At 38.3% G+C, this 19,829-nt stretch overlaps 1 protein-coding gene across 2 annotated transcripts in view; it reads right to left on the bottom strand.

The window, feature by feature from the left end:
• MGAT4A (alpha-1,3-mannosyl-glycoprotein 4-beta-N-acetylglucosaminyltransferase A) overlaps positions 1-19,829 on the bottom strand; it is an 83,514-nt gene that overhangs the window by 3,744 nt on the left and 59,941 nt on the right. For both annotated transcript variants that reach the window (XM_040584766.1, XM_040584767.1), the window contains exons 10-15: positions 17,928-18,058; positions 17,224-17,331; positions 16,625-16,818; positions 4,497-4,575; positions 1,292-1,358; positions 133-245 (exon numbers count right to left, since the gene is read on the bottom strand). In XM_040584766.1, the coding sequence (XP_040440700.1) occupies positions 133-245; positions 1,292-1,358; positions 4,497-4,575; positions 16,625-16,818; positions 17,224-17,331; positions 17,928-18,058 (692 nt within the window). The remainder of the gene's footprint in view (positions 1-132; positions 246-1,291; positions 1,359-4,496; positions 4,576-16,624; positions 16,819-17,223; positions 17,332-17,927; positions 18,059-19,829) is intronic.

The following is a 19,829-nucleotide window of genomic DNA, read 5'->3' as shown; positions in this document are numbered from 1 at the left end:
CAGTAATAAGAGGTAACTGTTTTCAGCATTAGCCAAACTTTTAAGTTTTCAGCATTAGCTTCAAAACACTGACAGGATGAGGAAATCTCACATTTGCCAGTTTTATGTTTAAAAGGTTACACCACGTCTCACCTCATTCAGAATTGCCCAGACTGCTGAATTTTGTATCACTGAAAGCCGAAATGATGAAATAGGATTTAGGCTAGGGTCAACTGTTCCTTCAGCTACACCATTTTCAAATTTCCCTGCAAAAGAAGCAAAAGTATAACCTCAATTAACTCCTGTGCAACAAAGTACAGTACAAAATCTGTGTCCAGAAAAACGTCTCTATAGTACCACAATTCACAGGTGAAACCTATTGCTGGCGGCTGTAGGGCTGACTGCTATCATTCCCTAAACAAAAGACAGCCAGCGATTTTTGGTGTCAGACTCAGCTTTGCAGCAGCAAACCAGACAGTGCGTGTCATCAGAGCACACCAATCTGAACAGGATTACACTTCAGAACAAAAACTTTGGAACTGTCTAAGGGTATAAGCACCTCAAACTCTGGGAAGATTTTGGCACAGATTTTCATTTAATATCATTGAACAAAACATGGCTTGTGTGTTTTCAGGGAGGATTAAGGACAAGGGATATCATTCCTGCTTAATACATTCCTATTTAAAGGATCTTCAATTATATTAGGATGAGTAAGAATTCAATTTAAAAGCCCAGTGAGACTTTACACTTAAAACATACACACAGCAACTGCAGTTCATTAAGATGAAAAAAACTTGCTTTCACTGTAACAGGGATGCCCAACCTAAATCCAGCAACTAAATACAACCCACAAGTAAATTTCTCTTCCTTGACAACAGGTATCCTTGGAACCTTCCCCAACTGCTGCTTGGCTATGGAAATGCCAATCTCATCCCGTGACAGGACAGCTGATTGTCTGTAGCATGGGTTCAAATGCAGGCCAAGCACACAGCTCACACAGAGGCACTTGCTCAGTCACAGGACAGAAGAGGTGATCTTATACAACCTGGAAATGCCTCTACAATAATCTAGGTGATCGATCCTGGCAGAGACGTTGGATATAGCTGCACTACAACTAAGAGTCACACTAGATCTTTGTTTAGTACATCAGACTCAGAAAAGAAATACTGGGAACAATATTAAGTGAAGCCTGCAAGGTCATATACCCAAAAATGAATGATCAAAACTCAGATTTAAGTTTGTTTTGATTTTAATGAAAATGTCTTAACTGTTGCAGTAGTAACAATACCCATTTCTTTCCACTGTGACATACCTATCCTGAAGTAACCATCCTCTAAGCGTTTGTCTTTGGTTTCTTTGCTTAATACCAGTTCTTCATTCTAGAACAACAAAGCATAAATGAGATCATTTATTTTGACATATGACTTTGCCAGAGAAAGACAAATGTGTGTGCAGTCATTATATATTCAGCATCCATCTTTCCTAAATAATTATGAACTAGAGTTCACATAAATAACTGGAGTAGTTATTTATAGCCTTAGACAAGCCAGTATAAAAAAAAAAAAAAAAAGCAGCAGTGTTCCAGAACTGAACAATGTTTGGCTTCAAAGTAGAAAAAAAGAGTACCTTAAGTGCCCTATGTAACTTGCATAGTAACTGCCACGTGAACAGAATACAGAGCAGATACTGGCATACACACTGGAAGAAAAGCTAAGTCAGGATCTTGCCTTCTTTTCCTATAGTTGAATCAGAGATTTCTCTAAGGACAAACAAAAGAGCTACTTTTTGCTGTAAGAATTTGGGTGAGATGAAGAGACCAGAGCTTCAAAAACAGCTGGAAAATTACACCCAGAATCACACGATCCAATACTAAAAGACCCAATGTAAGAATTTCCTAAGAATCTTCCAAAAATGCTTGACAAAACAGGAGATTAAATATATCAGGTTTTTTGTTGGGGTTTTTTTTCTTTTAATTTCTACTGTTAAGAGAAGCTGCTGAAAAAACAGGACTTTTGGGGTTTTGCAGTGGGTTTTTTGATGTTTTGGGGTTTTTCTTTGATTTTTTCATTTTGGTTTGGGGGGGGGTTGTTTGGTTTTGGCATTTTGGTTTTTGGTTGGTTGGGTTTTTCTGAAGGTGTTGCTTGAGTCCCAGACAAATCCAGTCTGGGCATTTTAAGGGTTGTTTTTGTTTTTTCTGAGTTCTGCTTAGGAAGGATCAGGGTCGAAGTACCTGAACAGGCTTCCAGCTCTACTGAAGTCCACGGTGGAGAAATGCTTCCCTCAGGAGAGTACCTACCCCTTCTGCAGCTGCTGTTCTCATATTAGTGACACTTCCTGCTGACACCAACAGCTTAGGGATGGGCCAGATAGAGAATTTCCTGTTTACCTATCCACAAACTGTGTCAATAGCAATGGAAGCTCAGCAGCATTACTTCCTTAAGGGATGTTCCAGTTTGAGGGACATTAGACTAGGGAAAATGCGGGCCCTCTCTGGAAGGAAATAGGAGACTTGGTTACCCAGGACATGGAGAAGACCGAAGTACTCAATGACTTTCACTGCCTCAGTCTTTCCCAGAAAGTGCCCCAGCTACACTGCCCAAAATCACAGAAGGCAAAAAGCAGGAACTGGGAGAATGAAGAACTGCCCACTGTAGGAGAAAATCAGGTTTGAAACCATCCAAGGAACCTGAAAAAGTCTATAGGACCTGATGAGATGCATCCACGGGTCCGGAGGGAACTGGTGGATGAAGTGGCTAAGCCACTATCCACCATATTTGAGAAGCTGTGGCAGTCCAGTGAAGCTCCCACTGACTGGGAAAGGGGAAGCATAACCCCCTTTTTAAAAAGGGAAATAAGGAAGACCCAGGCAACAGGCCAGTCAGTCTCACCTTAGTGCCTGGCAAGATCATGGAGCAGATCCTCCTGGAAACTATGCTAAGGCACATGGAAAATAAGGAGGTGACAGGTGACAGCCAGTATGGCTTCACTAAGGGCAAGTCGTGTCTGACAAACTTGGTATCCTTCTATGATGGGATTACAGCACTGATGGACCAGGGAAGAGCAAATGATATCATCTACCTGGACTCGTGGCAAAGCTTTTGACTCTGTCCTGCATGGCATCCTTGTCTCTAAACTGGAGAGGCATGGATTCGACAGATGGGCCACTCACTGGATAAGGAATTGGCTGGATGGTCACACTCAAAGAGTTGCAGACAACGGCTCAATGTCCAAGTGGAGACCAGTGACAAGTGGCATTCCTCAGGAGTCGTTATTGGGACTGGCACTGTTTAACGTCTTTGTTGGCGACATGGGACACATTGAGTGCACCCTCATCAAGTTTGCTGATGACATCAAGCAGCGTGGTGCCGTCAACACACTGGAGGGAAGGGATGCCATCCAGAGGGACCTTGACAGGCCTGAGAAGTGGGCCCATGCAAACCTCATGAAGCTCAACAAGGCCAAGTGCAAGGTCCTGCACGTGGGTCAGGGCAATCCCAAGCACAAACACAGGCTGGGCAGAGAGTGGATTGAGGCCAGCCCTGAGAAGAAGGACTTCAGGGGGTGTGTTGACGAGAAGCTCAACATGGCCCAGCAATGTACGTCTGCAGCCCAGCAAGCCAACCGCACCCTGAGCTGCGTCAAAAGAAACAGCCAGCAAGCTGAAGGAGGCGATTCTCGCCCTCTGCTCTCGTGAGACCCCACCTGCAGTACTGCATTCAGCTGTGGAGTCCCCAGCATAAGAAGGACACGGACCTGTTGGAGTGGGTCCAGAGGAGAGCCATGAAGATGATCAGAGGGCTGAAGCACCTCTCCTATGAAGAAGACAGGCTGAGAGAGTTGGGGTTATTCAGCCTCGAGAAGAGAAGGCTTCGGGGAGACCTTATAGCAGCCTTCTAGTACCTAAAGGAGGCCTACAGGAAAGCTGGAGAGAAAGCCTTTCTACAAGGGCATGTAGTGCTAGGACGAGGGGGAATGGCTTTAAACTGAAAGAGGGAAGATTTAGATTAGATGATATAAGAAAGAAATTCTTCACTCTGAGGGTGGTGAGGCACTGGAACAGGCTGCCCAGAGGAGCTGTGATGCCCCATCCCTGGAAGTGTTCAAGGCCAGGCTGGATGGGGCTCTGGGCAACCTGGTCTAGTGGAAGGTGCCCCTGCCCATGGCACAGTGGTTGGAACTAGATGATCTTTAAGGTCCCTTCCAACCCAAACTGTTTTATGTTTCTATGATTTTTTTTTTTGTTTTAAATAGTAGCAGTGAATGGGAAGAAAATGAGCTTGTTCACTTCCAAATTACCAACAGCACTTGCAGCAGACTGCACTCTGAGTAAACATCTGAATAGTTACAGTAGTTCTCTGTGACTAGATCCAATTTAAAAAGTATGAAAGCATCAGAGCATCAAGATTCTATGCTTAAAAAAAGAAGCATGCATGTCTACCTCACCCTGTTAAAAAAGTCAATAAAATTAGGAGGGTTTGCTTCCATCCTGTAATAGCAAAGACACAATAAATTCATACCTGAAAAGGCAAAACTTCCACAGTTGTATTTAGAAGTATGTCTCCTGGATGCTCTGGATTGCCACTGTGAAACAAGTACCTATAAATGAAAAGGGAGAAATAAAATACACTGCATATCTCAATCAGAATTAGCTAAATTACTATTTTACATATTAATAATGACATTACAGATGTTACAATAATAAAGGTAACTTTTATACTGGACCTACATCAGCTGGCAATAAGAAATGACAGAGGGTTTCACATACTACCATAATGGAAAGGGCTAAAATTGTTCATTTTTGAAAGTGTAGTTGGGCAGGATTTTACTTAGGTAGTTTCCATAATCTGATCTTGACAGATCGCATTATACAAAGTGACCCAACAACACTGTAGTCATTATTGCCTGGCATGCACTGGTATCACCTCCAGAAGCAGTAGCCCTGCCTTCCTTCAGCCTCTCCCCATTGTTGCCCACCATGTCACCTCCTCCTTGTGCCCACAGGATGAACTCTGCACATCCATTCTGAACAAGCTCTGGGAATCTATCCAAGTCAATATTTTGCCAGGCCAGTTTTCCCCAAGACCAGTTCTCCACCCTGGTTCATTGCAGTCTCATTAATGACTGTGCCAGGAATTCCCAACCCATATCCACACCCTTAATGTTATCTGAATTCAAACTTCTACTCCAAAGACAAATTTTTTTGGTTTTAAACAAAAGCATGTTTTTGATGTGCATACACACACAGAAAAGGACTTCTTGTTTATACCTGTACAAAGTCCCCATTACTCTCATTCAGTTGTGCATTTAATTAAATGTCTCTTTTTTTTTTTTTCAAAGAGGACTGAGTAATTATGTCTAGAATTGTATCAAAACCATCCCTATACATACCAAGCAGTGAAATGCAATTCTAGCTGCCCACTCTCAAACATCTTTTGCAGTATCACACATGTGTAGATGTTACAAAAGACAGTTTAATTCCCCTTTATATATAGACAGACTTCATATTCTTTTGAATACATATTATGTAAATAAGTAACAATATTTTTTTACCACTAGGTGGTATCAATGCTTGAAAAATTGTTCATTACCATTTTTTCTAGTGGACTACGGTTTATTCAGATTGCTGTCAAAAACTACCTAGATATTACACCTACTCAGATGCCACTTTTAACAAGCCTATTTTATTTTTAATACATTTAAATGAATATGTAAAAATCTATCAACACATTTCAAACCTTTCTTCAATTGGAACTTAGAGAAATTAACAGTAAGCACCATCTTCAACATTAAATATATCACCAGCCAGGGACAAAATTAGTTCAGAAATTATCACTTGATTAAAATTACAAACATTAGCTCAATTTGCAATTTATTAAGACATAATTGGAGATGTAAATTCCAGTTTGTCTTTAACTAATATGTCTGAAGCCAGGTAAACATTTTCATTTACCCATACTCCATAGCTACAAGACAAGTAGAAGAAAACAGAGCTCTCTGACCCTGACTTAGAAATGTCAATGATCCCAAAATGAGATAATTTTAAAAAATACACACACACACGCCATTTCTTTTATCAAGGCTCAGAAAAGGAATAAAACCACACAGAGTGTGATGTAAAAAAGCCACATTGACTTCCATTGCACTGGTTTCAGCAGAACATGGATTGAACTGCAAAACAAAACTGGATTCAGTAAGCTTCAACACTGTCTGTGCTTCAAGAAACACTATTTCCCCACTGCAGTTTAACGTAAAGGTTAGTCAATTCTAAAGTATCCAAACTACGTAAAACATCCACAGTTCTTCCAAGAAAAGTCTTGTGACTTTTTCTATAACATTAGTGACATCCAAGACCCCCCAAAGACTTAATTATACTTTCTAGGAAGATGCCTTTATTGTACATTTCAATAATAAGCAAAACAAAAGACTTGGCAAAGCTGGTCAGAAGACCAAAGGTATATCCCGATGTCTTCTGACCTAGCAGATCTAACTTGCTATCCTTCAGTCTGTTGCATATTCTAACTGCTACTGCAATTTCCTCTTGAAAACACTGAAATTTCTAAGGTGCCTTATTTTAAAATGCAAGTGATCAGACATCCACCTCTAAGGTGCTGCCATCAAATGCTCCAATCAAACCACAGACATGATGCTTTTCTTTAGTGTTTTCTGGTTCACAAATCTGATTTCTGAGAAGACACACCTAAAAAGCCACAAAGAAACTCCTTGTGATCTGTGATCTCAATGAGTGATAATGGGTTTGGGATGCTTGGGTGGGGATTTTTTGGGGGAGGTGGGTAGGGAAGAAGTGGTAGTATGGGTTATTCTTTGTTTATTTGTGGGTTGGGTTGTGGGTTTTTTGGAGGTGGTAGTCTTTTGCTATTTATTTATTTGGGGTTTATTTTTTTTTTAAAAAAACAACCTTGCAGCCATATAACCATAGCCAACCATTTCTCCTCCTGTGCTATCAACTTTTGAAACTGAAGTGCAGTTTCCTCCCCGCAACAGTCATCACTCCATTAGGGCAATGCACTCAAAAGTTGGCAGAATGCCAAAACAATTTATGGAAGTAATTAATAAAATCTGATTTCCAGATTTCTGTATAATCAAACCCACATTTTTAGTATGTTTTCTGTAACTGTATGTCTACTCATATGCACATACATATTAACACATGCATATGTCACATCTTATTTCACATTACATTTAGAAAGGAAGGGTTATTTTTATATCTGAGCCTTGCCTGAGCACTTGACAGATAACACCTACTTAGACATAAAAAGTTACACAGATTAAAAACAGAAGTATGCATACATACACACAGTCGATTCACATCTGATGAATGTTTTGCTTAGAAATAAAATTCACAAATTAGAAAATCTAATTTGACATACAGTTTTATTTACAAACACATACTCTAGAGCTCCTAAAGTGTCATTAGCTATTCTTCTGTAAAACTTGTTTTCCTGACACACTGATACATCAGAGGCTTTCAAGGACGACAGGTATTTCTTGATACAGATACTGAAAGAGTCGGAAATATCTGTGCTTTCATCTGCTATATTATTCTGACATCTGTGTTGGGATTTACACGCCAGTCCATTTAAACAATAAAACCATTCTTTTTTCTTTCTAGTAAATTGACATTTTTCTTAGGATGGAATCACTAAGATATTCTTGTCTGCCTGCTGCTTAAACTAACACCTTCTGAACTATTCTTTCAAATTAAAATTCTGAAAGCCATAGACCTCTAAATACAGTAATGCCAAACAAACACAAATTCACCTAAAGTTAAGAAAAACATACTACTATTACCTTATGGAATATTACCTCACAGCTTTTTTTATTACAAAACACAAACTTGAACACGTTTGGACATTCTTGATGGAAGTTATCAGAGAGAAGTAACTAACATGACTGGTAAATGAAATACGAATGTATCTGCATTTTACAGAACCTTTTCCTCTGGAAGTGTCTTTTTAAAGAGTCAAAGATAATAAACTAGCTACTGTAGGTATTCAAGAACAGAGACAACCTCCTCGCTGCCAGAAGTTACTAAATGTATGAACTTACACATTCTCCTCATGATGTCAATGTAGTATGAGAGTAACAGAGGATGCTAGGCGCTAGAACCTCATGTGGCATAAAAAACTACACAAAATTTCAAGAGCACTGAAGGTTTTAAAAAAGCCCCAAAACCAAAACGGAACAAAGTCAAAGCTGCAAAGAAAATTTCAGTTTTCATATTCAGTGACTTGTGTATTTACCAAAGTGGAGTGTTTGTCTTCTTGCCATGGAGCTACATACACCTATAAACTCAAGCCAAGTGGGGGGGGGGGGGGGGGGGGGGGGGGGGACACAGACACCCCAGGGAACCCCAATAAGCTGAAACAAATATTCATACACATCCTAACACACAAAGGGAGGGAGGGAGGGGAGGGCAGAAGCATGATTATCATTAACACACTGACAAAAGACAGCATTAGTTTGTCAATGCAGTTAACTGTTACAGTACTTTAAAAGCCTACACTGAGATTCAGAACTCCACCAGTAGTGAGCACCTGGAAAGATTCTCACCTTTTGCAACATCCCCCAAAAGATGCAGATAAATTAATATAAAAATTACTAATCTGCACTGTTAGCTTTAATATTCTTCTTTGAAGATGGCTTTTTCATCACCTGTACTTTAAAACAAACAAACACACACCAAATACAAACAACTCTTCACCCTCCTTTTTTTCTTATGAAGGGAAGGTCTCTCTTTTTTCCCTCACATCAAAGCAGATTTAAGCCCAGGAAAATGGTACTCTACCTATTACCTAATTTTTTTTCTTTTAGGCATTAAAAAAAATCTGTCTTACCATCTTTTATATTTTATTTAAATAAACAGAAGTGCCAATGATTTTTTTTAATATACATAAACTGTGATTCCATGATATTCTATTTTGTTGAGCAATTAAAAATTAGAACACACCACACAATAACTTTATCAGTAAATTATGGCAGCTTTAGAAAAAAGAAATAATACACAAAAAAAAATTTAAAAAGCACAATTCACACCCACTGTCAATAGATTTACGTTTTGTTTTGAAGGAAACAAAGGACTTACCTCACTTGATGATAAACAAATATTCTAAGAATCTATTTATGAAAGCAGACTTTTTTGCTCTGTAAGCATCAGGAATCAAATCTTTTTCTCTACGTATCCTCCTTACACATCTTTTTAGCAATCTGATATGTATTAGTATATCCATTTTCAGAAGAGAAAAAGAGGTAGGAAGGCAGAGAGAAGTATTTCCTTCCATGTTTAAGCAATTTATCCATAGCAACATGCAGCGTAACAGTTCTTAATTTTGCACAACATGTATTTCTATAAAAGCCACATTCAGTCGGCAAATTTTTGGTTTTCTACAGGTGGTGTCATCCACTGCAAGAGTCATTATTCACCAATTCTATCTAGCACTTTTGATCACTGGATGGAAATGTAGTAAAAGAAATCTACTCTACCTGCTCTCTGTCGTTTTCCCAGAATCCTCATTAGGAAATGTTATTTTCCTGTCACTGGAAACTGTATTAACCACTAATTATTTCCTCGTGCAAAATACAAAAGAGGAGGAATAATTTTTTTTCCCTCTCTCAAGCTCAATTTCTTCTCCTATCCTTTATGCCTTTTATGCACTCTTTGCAAAAACTGTTTATACTTTTTTAAAAAAAAAAAAAGCTAAATTTATCAAGTCTAAATATATAGCCACCAAGTACTCACAATAGGTAAGCAATCTAATAGTAGCTTTTCCATCTTGTTCCTGATTTGGAAAAAAAAAACAACTGAAAAACAACAAAACACCCACACCAAAAACACCCCATTAACTTCTATACAAAATGCCTCGTAAGATTTGATTTCCTCTGCCAAAACCAGCCAGTCTAACTGTCCATAGTAGGTAAACTGGGCTGCATGTTTGAGAGCTGCAGGTGATGAATTCCCCATTTTTACAGAAGTGTTAAACCAGCACACCAAGAGGAGAGAACTTTCTCATGTTTGTCAAAGGACCACAAAGCAGCCTGACTGAAGAGGTGACTGGGGGATCCAGGGGAGTGTTCGGAGTCTTTTTTACTCAACACACACCTAAGAAATTAATTTTCTCACACCACTTTAAAAGTCAATCTAAACCTTTTGATAGGGTTACCATTCCACTTCCTAACTTTCTTCAACTGCACAATATGTGTAGAAGGCGTTCAGCTGGGCAAGAAAATCTCATTCCCAGGTCTACTCTTCTCTTCTGTTTCCCAGTAAGGACTATGAGATCGCTTTCTAAACCTCCACTGTGATCTCTGGAGTATACATACATTAACCATAATGGAAAAGAATTTAGCATTAAATTAATTTTAACTATCTTTATTTTTTTTGTTCTGGAGTTGGTTTGGGGGTTTTGGTGTTTTATGGTTGGGGTTTTTTTTGTTTGTTTGGGCTTTTTGTTGTTGGTTGGTCAGTTGGTTGGTCAGCTGGTTGTTTTTAAGAGAGGAGCTATTCTCTGTCCTGAAATGTCTGCTCATCTCTTTAATGAATTTACTAATTTTCCCACTGCATCAATATTAGTTAAAAGGCCCTTATGTTCTTTTGCAAGGTTATTTCAGCTAATCCACTGAAATTTAGAAAGGTCTTGGAGTTTGTTTTGTTTTTTGTTTGGTTGGGTTTTTTTTTAATATATGTGTGTGTGTGCACACAAACATATTTCCCCTCCCCCACCCCCAGCTTAATTCTGCAGAAGCACAAATAATAACTTCATTCAGTTTTCTTAAATATAGGGCATTTGCCACCATTTGAGACTGCACTTGGGTATGAGACCTCGTCACAGGCTGGCAAGGTGCAATTACAGCATCTCAGAGACTCAAGCCCTTCTAGAAATCAGGTGAAGTATTTTAGGGTACTTCAAGTGGCATTAGACATCTAACATTTAGGCAACAGCATTAAACCCCTAAGATTTCTGACTAAGAACTGTAAACCCAGGAACACTGCCAAACACATATATCTTGAATATTAGTGCCATTAAGGAGAAGCAGCATGTCCTTGGCTCAAGCAGCTCTTTTCTTCTGTCTCTGATTCATACTTTGGGGTTTTTTTCCCCTTTTCATATGAAGTTCTTGCCTCACTGTTATGGGCAGAGTTCCATGCCTGGAGCAAGCAGCATCAGCAGCTGGGAGCCTGCCTGCCAAACCCCTTTGTCAGTGCATCCATTTGAGGATGTTCTACTCATTAGCACAGAAGCTTCTGTAAACACAGAAACCAAAGTCCTCAAATTCTCTTTTTTATACACACTAAAAATATCATCCCACCTGAAATATATTGACAAACACCAAAACATTTAAAATAATAAAAAGACTTTCAAGAACTTCCTAAAAACTAACACTACCATTAAAGCTCAATAAAATAAAGATGCTCTTAAACTTTAATAACCTATATTATATCTTTAGAATCAGAACAAAGATTATTTCCAACCATACACTCTCTGTGTGTGTGTACGTATATGGTTCTTCAGCTCAAATTGCCCAAGAAAGGCTGAATGTATTGCATTGTGCTGAAGGAGAGTTTCTACACTGAACAACCATTACGAACAAACAACTTATGTATGTCAAGTTACTGCTGTACTGATCTAAACCCCAAACAATTTTGCAATTCCCTAGGTTTTTAGTGGTTGTTACTGCAAAACCAAATGATGGGAAAGTTCCACTTCACTGCTAGTTATGGAAAGCTGTTTAAAAGTCTTTTCTTCCTTTGTAACACATTTGACCTTACATCTCTCTACCCACAGAAGGACTTGCATCCCATAGGATGGAAAATTAACCACATTCCAGACACATACGTAACCAACTGCTATAATTTTTTTTTTTTTGGTAAATTTCTTGTACTCAGAAGAAAATTAAATTCCATTTAAGCTTTCACTGCTAGAGAACCTGTTTTAAAAGCTGTGTTTATTTTCCTTTAGAATGAAGTGGCAGTAATAACAGGTAAGTCACTTGTTAGGCAGGTATTTTTCAACACTGTCACGATAATTTCAAAACAAAGTAATGTGTATGTTTAGTTACCAGGAGCCCAACAACACATTTATTTTCTAGCCTAAACAGTCAAATACTTATTCCTTGCATGAGTGGGAATTCTATGTTGTAAGAAGATGCCATGGGAAATATATGCGAGGTTAACATCACATGTTCCCTGGGATTCCAGGGTCAACAATACGGAAAGCTAGATGGTTAGTCTCAAATACTGCACATCCAGTATCTATGCCAATATCAGAACGCAAAGCAGTAAATGTAATCTACAAGTTGGTTTGTCAAAGTATTAAGACTTCAGTTTAAAGCTAAAATTCCAGTCAGCAAGTTCCTAGCTCATAAAATCACTTCATTAATAATCAATGTCACATTAGGATCACTCCGCAATAACTTGCTAAAAGAAGAACCCAACTATGGGGCAACTAAAGAGTTAAAAGCAGGGCTAGGGAGGGAAGGAAAAAAAAAAAACCCACAAACCCCCCCAAAAAATCAAATATCCCCCCCAAAAAAAACCCTCTGCTAATCCTTTTGAAAATATTCAAAGTAACACTACCAGGCAGTTACATACAAGAAAGGGTGAGCCTCATATTTTAAAAAAATAAAGCAAATTAAATATATATATATACACACACACACACACACTGTTGAGGTTCAGGTGGGGTTTGTGTTTTGGTGGGTTTTTTTCCTTTCCACAGTGTAAAATATATCCTTGGGGGTTTTTTGGGTTTTTTTTAGTAAAGGTCAGCATTTGAAAGCAATATACACAGAAACAAACCTGAAGCCCTTTTTATAAATATCCATTCTAAATTCCTATTGCAGAAAAGCTCACAAGTGTAAACACAATCTAATTAAAACAGCCATAGGTTATGTGCTTCCAAGGGATTCCTCAATGTCATTAGTGCACATGTTCTTTGAAAACAGTATCTAATTTTTGTCAATCACATCTACAGGGAGGAGTCTGAAACTTAAGACAGTCAAAAAAGAGGTGGTTGTGATGATGATGGACACCAGCATCACTTAAGCGCTGCAATGCAACATCCTTCTGGGATGTGTTTTTGTTTTGGTGTTTTGTTTTTTTTTAAACCATGGTCACGTTCAAAGTTTATTACTTCTGTTCAAGACTCACTACTCATCCACCAGTATTTCAGAGCTTCCTACATACAGAAACAAGCTCTTAACAATGAGCTGTTCGGAAACAACATTCCTCACTGACATCTCTGAAGAAAAAGAGTAACTAGTAAAGAAAAGAATTATCTTGAATCTGTTATTCATAGTGAAGAAAATGAATCTATATGCAGTACTGCCATTGAAGTAGTAATAATGCATGCTTCATAAAGAAACGTTTAAATATAACTGTCAGTTTTAATAACTAAATGTGTGCTTAGAACAACAGTGTACATACCAAAATAGCAAAGCAGATTTCAATAATAACATAACATCCTAAAGGAACAGAAATTCTTTATTTCTTATCTTTAAAATGTCAGCTGTTTTCAGCATTTAAAAAAGAGTCCATCCATTCATTAAAAAAACCCAACAAACCAACAAAAAACCAACAAACTAAAACCAAACCACACCTTCAATATTGCTGCACGATTTGGTTTTAAAAGGGAAGCAGGAAAGTCAGCGGATCTACTTTCATTCCTAAGGATATGCTACTGAAAGAGAGCTATGTATCTCACTGCAAAAATAAAAATGAGGTCCTAGCTTAACATTAAGGGACCTCAGCGTTGTGGCTAGAAATCATTTGCTTAGAAAAAGAAAACAACTAAAAAGGTTCAGCACAAGAGCTGTTACTAAAATGAGCATTAGACAATTTCAGTTTACACATTGCTGTTCTCCAAGTGTGGTTTAGAACAAGCACCAACTATTTGACTGTTCAACATTCAGCAGGGATCTGCCAACCAGGTCTTGCACAAAATAGCCACAAATGTTACTTTCTGCTCAGCAAACCGAGCTCAGTTCTCACTTTGAACTAGTAAGACATCCTTGCCAGTGTTACCCCTGACAATATTCTCAGGTCTCAAAAATGAAATACTTAAAGACTTAATGAAAGCTAATTACTGACTGCTATACTCAGCAGAAAATTTAAATTCACTTAGCAAAATGTCTGACATGGAAAAATAAACTATAGGAACAAGTTAGTGCTCTGTCACAGTGTAACAGACTTGCCATTCATTGAGCCAGAGTTGTGGTCACTATTTCCATTAAAAAACTTGTTTATCAGGAATTTATTATGGGAGTTATTAAGCAGCTACACCTCAAACCGACTTGGCAGACACTATTTTCTGTAAATTCAAAGAGCTTCTCTATTACTTAAACAAAAAACAAACAAAACAAAAAAAAAGAAAAAACCTGTTGCATCCCTTTACAAAGACAAGATGGCTTTCAAAGGCATATTTTCTACTCTGAATTCCCACAAGCAGATATATCTCCCCACCAGGTAAGTCTTCCTAATGCTCCATCCATTTTCCCTTTTCTGTGTTTCAACCCACAAGTCACAGGGTTTTTTTGACTGCCTAGCAAGCATCCTTGAAACATCAGGAAACATAATTGCTCCACTTCACCTTCACCTACCAAAATCTGCTGCTGCTGCTGAACTTAAGACAACAAACAAAACTAAGTCCCCAACAATTTGAAATTACAGTATCTGTAGCCCTCATCAGCCACTGGCTTCAGAAAGGCAAAACATTGCATTTTTGAGGACACTGTGGCAACAAAAGCTCAAATGATAATAAACTTAGAAATGGCTTACAATGACAGCTCAAAGAATGTAAAGTCTGAACAGGTAGCATCGTTCTAATTGGTGGACTTCCTTTGAGGAAGCAAGAGAATACAAGATGTTCCCTTTCTTATAAAACTAAAATGCATTTCTTCAATAAATAGAAACAACGAAAAAAAAAAAATCGTATCGCCCCCCACTGCTGGGATTGTTCTTGACACAGCAGGTAGATGGAACTACCTCCGGCCTAAGCTACTATTTTCCAGGGCATAATAATGCACACTATCTTCCCACCTTTTGCACAGATAATTAGTAATTACTCATTCCCTCAATTCCCTCACTGCTAAGGTAATGCACATCAAAAAATATCTTCTTCAGACTGTGCATGCCATTTTTAAAATAACACTGCTGACCTAGGACACTTGCTAGCAATGCTTCCCAAAATTGACATTGTGCATTTGGCTTATCCTAATCCACCCAAGATCAACATCTGATGCTTACAGTTACCCTATTCATTACATAGATGCATGTAATTCTTCTTAAAAAAACTCAAAACACACACACAAATGGGACATTTACTTCATAACTTTGAAAAGGAAAATTTGATCAAAAAGAAATTAATGAATTAATGAACATCTGAGTTGAAAAATATGGTTTTTAAACTATTGGCACAGGATAAAAAATATTCTGCCTTTAACCCAAGGAGCTATGGCAGTCATATTCTTCAACACACACATCTTGGAAAGCTAACCAAGAAAGTCTTTTAATGTACAGCAACCAACTGAAAGAGTAATTTCACATCTCAGAAGACAAACTTGAGTTTCATAGGTCAGACTAGTTTGAACAACATGGTAACAAGGAAACTATTGATCCTCCCTGTTGCACTAAGCCAAGGTGAAGACTTAGCCTTTGATTATGTACCAAGGCACAGAAGCTGACTAATTGGATTCAGGTGAGGACTGCAAAAAGGGCTGCTTTACAAGTCAAACTGATCCAAAGAAACTCTGCTCTACCAGACTACAGGTACTGGCCTCAAAAGAACACATAAGGCATGTGAAGAATAGAGAAGAGGAATCCACTAACATAACAATATTTAAACAGACACTAAATAAACTGTTTTGTAAGTCTTGGACGACTATGTTGGCAAGACAGTAAAAATCAAAGCAGCAAATGAGTTTCAATAAAACTAAAGGATGACTACACTCTAAAGCGCAAACTCTATTATCCTTGTTTAATCTGACTAGTAGCTAAAAGAAGTCACCTTTAGTCCTCTTAGTGAATCACAGAAATCTGTATTTCAAGGGCACTGCCTTCGCTCCCACCCCATCTTTTTTTCTTTTTGTTAAATTTTAATTCTTTTTAAATAGGTCAACTTGGACTCTTAGCACAGTGACATTTTTCAAGCCCTGCATCTACACCTAAAAACCATTACCCTCCAGAGTTCCCAGCTTTCAGGTCTGGGGACTTCATGATATGCTCCAACAAGATTTCTGATCTGAACAAATCAAGGCTGCAGGGCACAACATACTGTATTACACACCATGCTGTACAATTGCTCTGTAATTAGAAACAGCCCAACCAAATACAAACATAATAAAATTGGCTTCTTCTAAATTCTCTTATGAACTGACAGATAAGCACTGGGTTTGAACTGCATTTATCAAAAAGGCTCCAGATTAAGTAAATTTAAAAAAAAAATTAAGAGAGCAAACCACACTGTACAGTAGCAAAAGAATTAAAGACACTAACAATCATAGTTTCAGTTTAACTCCAAAGACCTTATGTCATTTCCCTTTATGTTACAATGGCAGTGCCAAATTCAATCTTCAAGCATTCTTGATGAACAAGCAGCTTTAGATAAGAGACCAAAGGCAAATAATTACTAACCTTTCTACATTGACTGGCTTGTCAAATTTGAAAAGAATATAATCCCCAGCAACTGGTGTGACCGCCCAGAAGAAATCTTCCCCTACATAGGTTTTTTCTAGTGTATGCCCCTGGTAGACTTTTAAAGATGTTGAAACTTCTGCAGGTGGATTCACGTGGATTTTATGCAGTAAGGGTTTCAGAAAGTCTTTATCCTAATTGAAAGAAAGACAAACATCATGCTGGTCAGATAACCTTTTTTATTATATTGATTTCCTAAGTGGTTACACTTAAAACAAATACTTGCATAAAATGGAAAATAAATGGATTACGCATTTTGGGATGTATCAGATCTTGTACTGTTTAATAAGATGAATACACCATTAAAGTAAAAAAAATAGAAAAAATATCCCCTAGCAAAAATCCACAAAAATAAGATGAGATTAGCACTTCTTACACTTGATAGTAACCAGTTTAAATCAGATTTCATTCCAACTGGAATAATATACAACATGCTTGAAGACGCCAGACAACAAGAAAATGCCTCTTTTCTCAAAGGCTACAAAGTTTTTCATTTAATCAGCCTGCTATGGAAAGGAAGAAAAATTTTAGCTACTAACTGTGAGTTTCTGGATCTTCCCTGCTAGAGAGGAGTGGAGGCCAACATGCTGGAAAAGAGAAGGCCTGAAGCGTATCCGTAGGTTAGATTTTTGTCGATCACAATGTTTCTAAAATGAGGGGGGGAGGGAGTTAAAAAAAAAAAAAAAATCACATTAGTAAAACAAACACAAGGTTGCTGAGTTTTTACTGCAAGTACATGATGTTACATGAACCAAAAAGGCTCAACAAGAACCCAGCCCTATTTATCTAACTGTTCTTGTTTTCATTCCAGAAATCTACCAAGACCGCTGTGCAAATAAAATACTGTTCAAGATTCCTGCACATAATCTGTTTATTCAGTCTTTCAGCAAGGGTGCTACTTGAGAAATGAAGGCCCAAAATCCAAAGTTTATTCCCCATTCTCTATGACTGCTCTCCAAGCAGTGGCCCTCTGCAGAGCCTCAATGGCAGTTACATGAATGAGTTTTATTTTAGGACTGTTACACAGAGAAACTAACTAGACTTTTGCTTTTCAGTCTACTGCATCCTACCCTGAGAACTGACTCTCTAAATTCTATTGAGATTAAAATCTTGGTAGAAATAAGGACTCTTTCAGGACATGCAGTAACCAAAATACACAGTATGCTAGCCTCCAGCTCACCAAAACCAACTCATATACCACCATGAAAACATTTTAGAAGCTTTATAATAAAAACAAACTTACAGCATCTTTCTCAGGGTTGCACACTTTCACCCAGAGGATATGGTCCAGGAGCCAATCAATAGGTTTTTCCTTATAAAACATAAATATGAACTCTACAATAAGAGTGATATCTGGAGACTGGAACATTTTACCTGTGATGACATTAAGAATAACTGGAGTTATTTTAGATTGAAGATAACATTGTCTTTTGAAATCAGTGAGGCAATAAATGATAAGTTTGTGCCAAGAAGAGGAAATGTTAGCAATGAACAATTTGAAATCTCAATGTTATTAAAAGCTCCATACCTTTCAGCTATGCAAAGCTAAATAAAAGAACTATTCAAGCAAGAACTCATACCCTGGTGATATCAAAATATTCAACATATATTATAACACAGTCTCCTTAAGAACAGAAATTGTCAGTCTGCAAAAACAGAAAAGTTTGTGTCTATCATTCTCTATGTCATGTGTAAGCTTCAAGCATGAGACATGGAACTGTTGCAAGTGTTACCTGTCCAGTCACACGATTTCAGCTTTTACAGGTACAAAAAGCAGAGATGGAACACCTACCACTACCTCTAGATCCTTCTGTGTAGAAAATCAAAGGGAAAGAAGGAAGCTACTAGAACATCACCAGAGACAATGCAACTTAAAAATAAGAGACATCACACAGCACCAGCCAGAGTTTTTTCTGAAATGCACAGGCCATCAGCAAACTCACACTGACCACACTCAAAGCAGTCAGCTGCCGAGTAGAAAGTCTAAGCTCCTCCAAGAAACAAAAACTGCACAACTTCTTCACCAAGTGCTGCCATGACTCTGGGGCTTCCAAGACAGCATACTTCTTGGTCAAGTAGAGATGGGCTTCTGGGTGGCATTGCACTACAGGATTCTTGGGAACCCTGCAAACTGTGCGGCTTAAAGAAGGCCTTGACAAAAGATGGAAACTTACTGTTGATAAAGAAAATCTATTTACTATCAACAAGAGCAACTATTTATGTGGTTGTGGAATACACTTCACTGCCAGTACAGGTGTCTGAAGAGAAAGGTAGCCAGTACACTGGGATATGTTGTTAAACTCAACGCAGCACTTAAGAAAGGTGCCTTGTATGAAGACACTGCTACCAGAAGCAACACATAACTGGGAATGGGCAGTGCAAGCCTGAAGACAGACTGACAACAAGTGCTTGGTACCAGGGGCTGAGTGCCAACTAAAATCCCAAAGACAGTTCCAGATTTGAGGACAGATTCAGAAAACATCAGGTTCGCAGATCGAGTCTACCTCTACTTTGCTAGGCTACAATGGAGGAAGCAAGGGAGAAAGACATTACGTGACAATGAATCTCTGAAGAGAACATCAGCCGAACTGATTCAGTTTTGCAGATGGTGCTGAGATGTGGGCAGTGCTGACTTAAGACAGCCATGGGCTCTTGGGGGTACGTGTGCATTAATGGATCAGAGTCCAACAGAAGCTTTTCTACAATGTAAGTGCTCTGTCTGTCTACATTTGGGACTTCTGTATGACACACAAACATACAGCAATGAGGCATGTGAAATGTTTTTTTTTTTCCACTTGTAATCTATGAGGCCTTCATATGCTTTTTAAATAGGAAGTTCCACAAGTGGTAGAGGTCCTAGTACTTTCTCCTCCTTTTAGGAAGAACAGCTGGAGAAGACATTAAGAACAGGTTGCCCCCTGAGGTGGCAAAAACACTTCCCACACTCATCAGAAAATGGGACTTGGTTCTGTCCTGGTTTCAGCTGGGATGGAGTTAATTTTCTTCCTAGTAGCTGGTATAATGCTGTGTTTTGGATTTAGGTTAAGAATAATGTTGATAACACACTGATGTTTTTAGTTGTTGCTAGTAGTGTTTATACTAAGCCAAGGACTTTTCAGCTTCTCATGCCCTGCCAGAAAGTAGC

The sequence above is a fragment of the Falco naumanni genome, chromosome 2 (assembly GCF_017639655.2).
Source record: "Falco naumanni isolate bFalNau1 chromosome 2, bFalNau1.pat, whole genome shotgun sequence".
Classification (NCBI taxonomy): domain Eukaryota; kingdom Metazoa; phylum Chordata; class Aves; order Falconiformes; family Falconidae; genus Falco; species Falco naumanni.
Note: the sequence above shows the minus strand (reverse complement) of the source record. Positions and strands in the feature narration are given on the sequence as shown.